Source organism: Echinops telfairi, unplaced genomic scaffold, assembly GCF_000313985.2.
Source record: "Echinops telfairi isolate 266 unplaced genomic scaffold, ASM31398v2 ScPeMD7_31;HRSCAF=116, whole genome shotgun sequence".
NCBI lineage: Eukaryota > Metazoa > Chordata > Mammalia > Afrosoricida > Tenrecidae > Echinops > Echinops telfairi.
In genome coordinates this window covers 37,242,257-37,252,632 of record NW_022103928.1, presented here as the reverse complement: position 1 = coordinate 37,252,632, position 10,376 = coordinate 37,242,257, and the positions used below count along the sequence as shown (strand labels likewise).

Below are 10,376 nucleotides of genomic sequence, written 5' to 3'. Positions count from 1 at the left end.
TAAGTGCACATCAAGAAAATATCCCAACCCAGTGCTGCCCAAGCCCACAAGTCCAACATTAGCCCATATGTCTAACAGCAATCCACAAAGTCCTCCTCCATCTCACAAAACATACACTACGATGCCGACTGCAGGAGGAAAACTGATTCACTGAATGTGTAAGCATCTCAGTGCTGGCAGGGGTCTCCACATGGCTGCTCCAGCACACAGGGCTGCATCGGGGTAGGTCCATGTGGCTTCTCCTCAGGGATGTCTTACAGGAAGTGAGCCTTGCCAGCTGAACCAGGGAACTGGCTTAGGTAGCTGCACCCTGGTTCGACCATTAGAAAGCAAGAGACCCAAGAACTAGAAAGGCGCGGCTCACCGAGCCATTTATCTCTCCACCCTTCAATTAACCCCACATGTGTTTATCAGCCAGGTTGGCACAATAAACTTTAACTATCTTATGTAGCTTAGACTTAGATGGTTTTAGTTCGGTACCATCAAGTAGCTTCTGACCACCCCACCGCTACCATCAAATTGCTTCTGACTCATAGTGGCCCTGTGCGGGATTTCTGAGACTGTGAATCTACATGGGAACAGACAGCCTCATCTTTTTACCATGGAGCAGCCGGAGGAGGGGAACAATATTTTGCAGTTAGCAATCCAACGCACAGCCCCAGCACTGCTCTCAGAGACCCTATATACAATAGAACAGAATGCTTTTTGGTACTGTATCATTCTCACAATCCTAGCTATCTTTAAAAACATCATTGTCATCATGTGCCAACCCATCTTTCTGAGGAGCTTTCTCTTTTACTGATTCTCTATGTTACCACGCACGATGCTGTTATCCAGAGACCAGTCCCTCCCGAAAAGCTTGTCTATAGAGTATGTGAGACAAAGTCTTGCCATCCTCCCTTCTAAGGAATATTCTGGCTCTCGGTCTTCCAAGGCAGATTTGTTTGCTCTTCTGGTAGCCCGTGGTATATTCAATAGTCATTGTGAATACCATAATTCAAATGCTACGTTCATCCTTCTTATTCATTGTCCATCTCTCATATTCGGGTGTGACTACTGAACACATGGATTGTGGCTTGGGGCAGGCACACTCTAGTCCTCCAAGTGTCATATTAATCTTTTAACATTTCAAAAAGGCCTTTTCAGTAGATTTGCCCAATGCAGTATTTCTTTTGACTTCTTGACTGATGCTTCCTTGGGCATTGATTGTGAATCCAAGTAAACGCAATCCTGAACAACCTCAGTATTTCTTTCCATTGGGATGTTGCTTATTGGTTCAGTTGTGAGGCTTTGAGTTTTATGTTGAGGTGCAATCCCTATTGAAGACTCCCTTTGATCCCCATTGAGAAGTGCTTCCAGCCCTCTTCCCTTTCAGGAAGTTGAAGCATCTGCATAGCACACGTCTTTAACAAGCCTTCCCCCAAAGCTGATGATGCATTCTTCTTCACATACCCCAGCTTCTCAACACTTAATATAAAGAACTTTCTAGTAAACACAGCTGGCTTATAGTGAAACGGACCTCCCCCTGAAGCAATGAGGTCACAGATAAAATACTGTAGACAGGTTTTCTCATGTGGGTGGGAGAGAGCAAGTGACTATCTATGTTCCTTTCAACTCTGAAAAGAATGATTCTAGGTTGGCATAAAAGCCAGGGAAATCTGTCCCTATGGACTTAGAGGAAGGTATGGCTAGTTCAGTCAGTGCCAATGAATGCACACCCAGGTACACCTAGACCCATAAATGATTGCTTGAGATGCTTGCCTGGGCAACACTGTGGCTTCCATGCCTTAAAGGGCTGCTAAATTGATAGAGGTGGGATTTGAAGGTCTGGCAAGAAGAGACAATTTCCTATTGTGTCAGACCACAGAGTAGCACCCAGAGATGTACACCAGTCCTTTCCCATCTTCCCCCACTGCAAGAAGGAGTTGGGCATTTGCTGACACCCAGCTATCAGGATTGGTATAAATAGAAGACCTCAGATATTTCACACTGAGTGTGAGACAATATTTCACATATATAAGAGGCTATTAGATAATAGAGGTACCTTCTTCTATATGTTATGGAAGATTATCAATAGTCATGGAGCAGACGCTAAGAGGCACCCACTTGTCTGCAGAGTGCTCAATATGGTACTTACCAAAAAATCAAAAAGGGTCTACAGACATGACTATATTTAGAGAACTGAACAATGATAGTCAACACTTTCTTATGCATTTTTACAGGTGAAAATGCATTTATGTTGTAGCAAAGCACTAATAATATAATCAGGGGATAAAAGCAGGTTTCAAATCTCATTAAATGGAGTTGGGAATAGAGCTATGCAAAAACACTTTGCAAGCTATACTAAGGCAGTGAACTCTCTCTCTAACATCCTACAGGGAGTCCTCCACTTAAATCACGGTTCTGTTCTGATGACTCTGCCCTAAGTTGGTTCTAACACAAGCCAAATACCTCATTTATTTTTGCTCGTGTGTGTTTTTTCATTGTTTTCCTAGCATGTTATCAGTATCATGATACTTTGATCTTTGCCTTTGGGGATTGGAAATTTTGCCGATAAAGTTACAGAAATATTTTGATATATACATCCAAACATTACCAAATAAACAAATCATAAAAATGGACTCAAGAGATTGAGAAGAATTGTTCAACACTGGCATCTTGTCAGCTGCAGTAATAACTCCACTTGTGGAAGGTTCTGGATCACCTCTGAGAGTAGGCCTGGTGCTTCCAGTTAAGATCATTGAGAGCTGTCTGTATGGGCCTTTTCTTGTTTGTCTTCACGTAGTTCATGGTAAGACCTCACTGCTTCCCAAACCTGCAGATTGACTTGAGCAAAGCAGTCAGCATTTGGGTTCACATTTTTAAGAAATAGAAGGCCCGAATTTAGTTTAGCAAAAAATCCAGCTAATCTTTTTACTGCAAAATTAATAATGATAAAATATACCAATTAAAAAAAAACCAAACCAGGTGGACCGAAGTGTAGTTCATTTCATTGTAATTTTAACACACTGTACATTAGGAACTACCTGTATAAGAAGTTCTTGGGTGGTTCCAATGGTTAAGCACTATCTCAACTCCTAACTGCAGGTTTGTCGGCCAGAATGCATGCAGCAGGTACCATGGGAGACAGGCCGGGCAATCTGCTTCTGAAGGGTCACAGCCCAAACAATCCCCATGGGACAGCTGTACACTACACACCTGGGGTCACTATGAGTTGTAATCAACTAGACAACAACAACATAGGCTGTATATACTTGAGTATAAGCCGACCCGAATATCAGCCGAGACACCTAATTTTACCATGAAAGCTGCATTAAAAATGTGCTGAAAAACTCAGCTTATTTAAGCCCTAAACATCTAGGGCAGTGGTTTTCAACCTGTGGCTCGTCACCCCTGTGGGGGTCAAATGACCTTTTCACTGTGGTAGCCTGATTCATAACAGTAGCAAAATTACAATTATGAAGTGCAATGAAAATAATTTTATGGTTGGGGGGTCACCACAACATGAGGAACTGTATGAAAGGGTCGTGGCATTAGGAAGGTTGAGAACCACTGATCTAGGGTTTCACCATTTAAAAAAGAAAGAAATATAACCATGATAATTAAGTCCCTAAACGTTGAACAGCAAATCAAAGAAAAGGCACAGACTTCTGTATTCACCCACTGACTTTCTAATATCTTTAAGGTAAAATCAGGTTTCCTGGTAAGAACTACTAGCAACCCCTGCATCTTCACATGGGAATACTGCAGCAGGGGACCTTGGTCCATCTAATCCCTTTTACCTTCTCACAAATGGTCCCCCGGGATGGTGAAACCTACTGGTATTGTCAGGTTTCCAGAAAGGGATGTGAAAAATGGCCTGGGCCTCAGTGTCTGTGATTGGGGAACATTAATTAAAACCCTAACCAAGCATACCTCAGAAAGACGGAAGGGTTGGCTCCAGGCTGACACTAGAAAGTGACTATCAAAATGAAGGGAGTCTGAAGAATTTTTTGTGTTTTCCCAGTGCATATAAAAGTTAGGTTCACACCACACTGTAGTCTGTTCATAGTATGATGAGAAAGTTTGAAATCTTTTGATGTGACAGAGGAACACAAAGTGAGCCCATGCTGTTGGAACTTGGCCTCTGTAGACTTGCTAGTTACAGGATTGCTGTAGACCCTCAATTTGTACACAACCAAACAGACAGACAAACGAAAGCTCAGGATCTGGGGAGCACAGTAGACTGTGCCCCATAAAGTGAGGTTTGACTGGCGTGCACTGAGATTGGACCTGCCAGCTTAGAGGACAGTCAATATTTTCTTCTGTTCCTTTTTTCATTAAATAGTGTAAGGACCAAAATAAATATTCATCCATCCTACCTTAGCTGCACATCCCACCCCAAGGAGATCTTTTCCTTCCACAATTCCAATAGCACTTATTCTCCTGGTCACAGTTTGCAATGGCCATCCTTCCCCTTCCCCACCACCCCACCCCCTCTATTCACTGGGGAGCTCATCACATAAAGTTGTCTGCTCACTCTTAGAGGCAAAGCCTACAACTTTGTACAGAATAAATAATCCATCAGAGAAAGCTAGCGTTTTGGATCCCAGAGTCTAGGACCAATTAGCCTGTATAACCATGGAAAATAGTTTAAATCTTCATTTTAGATAGTTGGCTCAGAAGCACTTGGACTTTCTCTTAAGAAAGGCAGCATTTGGGTCAGATGTCGTCTTCTTGGGGCCACTGGGTGCTGCAGGTAGTTTATGTTACTGGCTGAAAGGATGGAGATTTGATGCCACCCAGAGACAGCTCCAGGGAAAGGTTGGGTCTCCATCTGAAAACACAATGCAGCAACCATTGGACTCCGACCCACAGGGTCATCAGGAGTCTGACTCGACCAGCAACAACTGGTCTTCAGGTTTGGGTTTGGTTGCGTTTTCAGTCACCATTTAACTTCTCAGACTTGCATTTCCTGATGGAGGACAAAAGCAGTTTAAAATGATATATTTAAAGCTTATATGAAGAGAAAATTAGGTCCCTCATAGAAAATCATTAATTCAACAAATGTTGCGCAAGCAACATGCTGCATGCAATTTTGAGATACAAAGGAGGGGGCGGGGGGCTGTTTGCTGTCTTCATTAAGCTCCAGTCTTCAAAAGGAGGCACACATTTATCAAAGAATACCAGAAATATGCTATGAAAGACCGAGAGAAGGGTTCAAAAGGATAGTCTATCATGAGAGAATAAAATTAGGGACGAGGAGCGGGTGAATGTTAGCGTGTGGAGAATCAGGAAGGTGCCCTGAACACTTTCCAACTATAAATTGAATTCTTCTGGGGAAGGTCCTAGAGAGGCTAAATGATCTATTGCAGCTAACACCTCAGACCAAGAGAGGATTAGACAAGTGTCTCTTTGTAGCAGTGCATCATCTCACTTACAAAATATCCTTGTTAAACACGGAAACAAAGGGTATGGGCATGAAACTCTAGATCTTACCACCAATTTAAAGGTTAACATTACATTTGCAATAATCAGTAAACTTCAGAATGTGAAAAATACCATAAGACAAATGACATCGATTCTGTAAATAAATACAAGAAAAGAAAAATGAGGGAGGAGAAATCTTATGTAGATTAAAAGGGACTTAATAGAGATATCCAACACACTCAATTGACATTCTTGGATCCTGCTTCAAAAGAACCAATTGGAAAAGAAAATGTAAGGTGACAATTGAGAAATTCAATTACAGAATAGATATTATTAAAAAGTAATGATTTTTACATGTGATAAAGCTATGATGGTTAAGTTTATAGAATATACTGAAATATTTACATGTGAAATTATTTCATGAATGAGATTTGTTTTAAAAAATGGAAGTAGTGGGATGAGGTTATGAGTTGTCATTTGCTGAAGGTGAAGTCTATTTGGGGTGTGATGTTTTACATGACACTTCTTAAAAAGTATATTATACTGCTGTGAAAACAGGTTCAGGAAGGAAGGGGAAAATAGAGGAGCTTACACCAAGGGCTCAAGTAGAAAATGTTTTGGAAATGATGATGGCAACATATGTACAAATATGCTTTATACAATTGATGTATGGAATGTTATAAGAACCCCCAATAAAATGATTAAAATAAAATAAAGAAGACCCTTTCTGAATAAAGTATAAATTCTATTGTGGGGTGAAAAACTCACAAACAACAACAACAAAAGCACAGTGTATACAAAAAGGTAACAAGAAAATGACAATTTAAGTATGTAGATACTGGTGGTTATTGGAATGTGGAGAGCAGACTTTCAAGAAAACGTCCATGAAGCTGGTGGTCCCTGGCGGTGTGAGCAATGGAATGGCACCAAGCAAGCTGGGAGAAGGAGAAGCACATCCCCAGGAGCAGAAGCAGCATGAGCAGAGTTGGAGCCTATTTCACCTGTGAACATCCCCTGGGGCTCTCTTTGGGACCGGGGCAATATTACTGAGCTCTTCCTAGTCCGATGAGTACAACAAAAGCACTAGCCCGCAAGAAGACTTCCACTCCTGGAGACTAAGCATTCAACAAATGAGACTGTCCTTTCTCAGATGTAAGAGATGACATGGGGGGCACAGAAGGAAGGGTTAAGGACAGCACAGGAAGGCTGCACATGACAGGGCAGCATGGAGCACAACGGCAGGAGAATCTAAAGGAAGAGGCGGTCAGTGCCACGGAGAAGAGAATGATCGTGGAGAAGAGGCCAATGACTGGCCATTGGCAGGGGGAAGGTGACCTCCAATAGTGTATTTATAGAAGAGTGTGAGGACGACACTGAGTTGCACATCAAGAAGCATAGGACCATTTGAAAAGCAAATTAGCAGACAGGAACTACTTGATAGAGTTAATTGTTCATGGGAGAGTCAAGATAAGGAGTTTCTCGGAGTAGATATGTGCGTTAGTATGGGTAGACTGGAGAAACAGCTTCATAGACACACTCATGTATGTATAAGAAAGAGTTTTATATACAATAGTATTTGAATATTGAGAAAACATCCCAGCCCAGTCCAGATCAAGTCCATAAGTCCGATTTTAGTCCATATGTCTGACATCAATCTATAAAGTCCTCTTCAGACTCACGAAACACATGCTGAAAGATCACAGGCCAGTGGGTGAGAATTCTTGTGGATCCAGTGTCATTTGTAAGCATCTCAGCATTGGCAGGGGTCTCCACGTGGCTTCTCCGGCTCCAGAGGTCTGGCTCCATCAGCTTCTCTCCATGTGTCTTCTCCACAGGGATGTCTCACAGGGAGTGAGTAGTAAGAGAGAGTGCCTCCCACCTCCAAGGAGGAAATACTGGAGCTCCCAGAATCCTCAGGAAAAGGCCATGCCCACACAGAGGCCTCATTTGCTATGACCTGATTGACAGGCAAACTCCACCCCTTCATTTGTAATCCTCTCAAATTGACACCAGATTATGCAACTACCACAGTATGGATAAAGCAGAGCTGAAACTACCTCAACAGGGCAATGCTGGAAGGAAAGGCCCTACTCAGGGCTATCCATCATTCACAGACAAACATCATCAATCTCCCTGTTGGAGTGTTTATGAGGAGCCAATTCTCAGTCAAAACAATCTGCTCCCTCATATACCTGCCCCCTCCCCAAGATAGTTCAATGGAACAAGCAATAGTAATGGCCTCATATTTCTGCCATTTAAAAATTGGCATAATGGCTACGTGGACACACAAAGAGAAAGAGAGAGCTTCGTGGCTGAAAAGTAACAACATGTAGGGTTGGGAGAATGTCAAAACAACTTCAATTAGGTTTTCACTTTTGGAAACTAGAAAGTTCTAATGTTAATGTGCTGCTTGATTTCATTTGTGTATTTTCAAAAAGAATGTCATTTATGAAAAATCTCAATTTTATCTTGAGAAAGACTGTTAGAAAATAAATAGGTCAGAGCCCTTTACATATTGTAAAGGAGTGGGAATCAGTAATTACTCTTTCTCCTGGGGGGTGGCCATAAACCCACTGCCATCGAGTTGCTTTAGACTCATAGTTAGCCTACAGGATGGAGAAGAATCATCTCTCGGGTTTCTGAGACTACAGATCTTTACAGATACAGACAGCCTCATCTTTCTCCCTTGTAGTGGCTTGGGGGGGTTGAACCACCAATTCCACAGTTAGCAGCCCAAGGCTTGTCCCACATAGCTACTGTACCAGACCCATAGCTCACATGAAAATGCTGAAATATATGATTTTTGATGTTCAAATTATATCCTATACATTAATTGCATTAAGATTGTCAGATTGTATGTTTTAGGGAAATGGCAAATATCCAGGAGCACGTGAAGCAGCATGTTTGATTAACAGAAGCAGTGAGATGTGGGGCAAGATGGCAGAGCATCTGATCTAAAAGAGCTTACATCCCATAGTACAAAGCACCGTGCAGTCAGAACGTTTGTGGGCTTTGGCCTGATAGCCATGTTTTGCCCTGTTTTATTGCACTCATTCAACCAAGTCATTAAATGGTGAACTTGTGGGGGAAAGGATTTAAAAGAAGCAAGAACTCAACAGTGACAGTCTCTTAAGATGCCACCCAACCACTCATTTCAGACCTACTTCTTGAATTCACATTTGGTAGGATAGTACCCCACCACACCTCTGCCAGTTTGTAATAGTATGAAGGCTTGCATGTTGCTAGGATACTAGAAGTTATGCTATCAATATTTTCCTTAGTAGCAGGTAGATGGCGTTCAGTGATGCTTCCAGACTAAGACAGACTAGAAAGAAAGGTCTGGTGATCTACTTCTGAAATTGACCCACTGAAAACCCTTTAGCTCCCAGAGTACTGTCTGAGACTTTGACTTACTTACTTTGGATCCAGAAGGACTGACCACTGGAGAAGGACATTGTGTTTGCTGAAGCAGAGCAACAGTGAAGGTGTGGGTGACCCTTGGTGAACTAGGCTGACACAACAGCTGGTAACGATAGATCTGGGCATACCCATACCAATCATTGGACAGGACTGGGTAATATCTGTTCTGATTCTACCTGGGATGGTCGTCATCTAAAACCTATTTCATGGCAAATAGTATTAGCTCCTTCTCTTTCACCAAAACTGAGAGAAAAAAAGAGAACATAGTTCCCTGTCTCACAGTACATCTGGTTTCTACCCAATATCCTAAAGGAACTGCAAAGCATGTGGAGAACAAAGGACAGGCAATTGACAGGATGACTGGGAAGTAGTGAAAACTCACACCCATGAGTAAATTCACTGAATGGATGCCAACTCAGAGCAACCCTGGAAGACAGAGTCGAATTACCCTTGTGGGTTTCATAGGCTGTAAATCTTTACAGGAGTAGAAAGACTGATCTTTCTCCCTCAAAGCAGCTGGTGGTTTCAAACTGATACAACCCACTACCCTACCCGGGCTCCCTGGCCATGAACAGGTTCCAGGAAACAAGCACACACACACACCCAAAAGAAGTGCCACATTTACCGGCTCCTGTGCTGAGTGGCTCTTTGGGATCTTCAAGAGCAGAGGGCCACTGCTGTAAGGCCGTGGGTGCTGAGACGGGCCTCGGTGTTCTCACATGCTCCTGCAGAAGGTACAGCATACTCCGGTCATTCTCGCCAGGGGGAGTCTCATCATAGGGGCCAGCTTGGGGCACTGGGGGTGCAAGGATGCTGCTGCGATGCACTGAGGCCCTGTCCAAGCCTGGCGCCACTGGCCTCTGAGCAGCATAGGCATTGAGAGCCGCTATCAGGTTCTGTCTGTCCAGGCTGCTGTCCACCTTAGGACTGAGCTCGTCCAGCTGGAGCGGGCCAAAGGTCCGCAAGGGCAGATCTTCAGGGTAACTGGCCCGAGACATGGGAGGGTAAGTCAGAACAGAGCTACCTCCTTTGGATGTTTGAGTCACGTAGGTCAGGACGCTTTCAGGGAAGGAATCGTCACTCTGGAGGGGGCAGAAACACAAATGCAGGACAAAATTCAGTCTCCATACTCAACCAAGTTTCACCAAAATGGTATTTAGTGTCAAGTTCCTGGGCTGTACAGAGCGCCAGGTATCTGAGGGACACCCACCATAGGCACTGTCAGTTCGTTCCACCAATTGGCCAAATTCTGTGTTTCCTATCATTTGAATGGGTCTGTTGGTTTGTTTTTTATACTAGCTTTAATGAGATAAAGTGTCCAATTCAGTGATTTTTTTTAACTGAGTCACAGAGTGGTACAACCATCACCTGTATCAAATCCCAAAATATTTTCTCCAAACACTGCCCCATCCCCATTCCTCTCTCCCCTCTTAGTCTCTGGAAACCATTCATTGGTCTTTATTTTTTACTTAAACCCGATATTTGACATACATGACATCCTATAATTTGTGGGTTTTTTAATATCTGTTTTATTTCACATAGCATGA

The 10,376-nt window shown here is 42.9% G+C and overlaps 1 protein-coding gene across 1 annotated transcript in view; it reads right to left on the bottom strand.

Annotated features, from left to right (window-relative positions):
- The window catches only part of PTPRN2 (protein tyrosine phosphatase receptor type N2), a 1,475,949-nt gene that overhangs the window by 869,527 nt on the left and 596,046 nt on the right, over nt 1-10,376 (bottom strand). Inside the window, exon 6 of the mRNA XM_045290142.1 lies at nt 9,455-9,911. Coding sequence (XP_045146077.1) covers nt 9,455-9,911 — 457 coding nt within the window. The remainder of the gene's footprint in view (nt 1-9,454; nt 9,912-10,376) is intronic.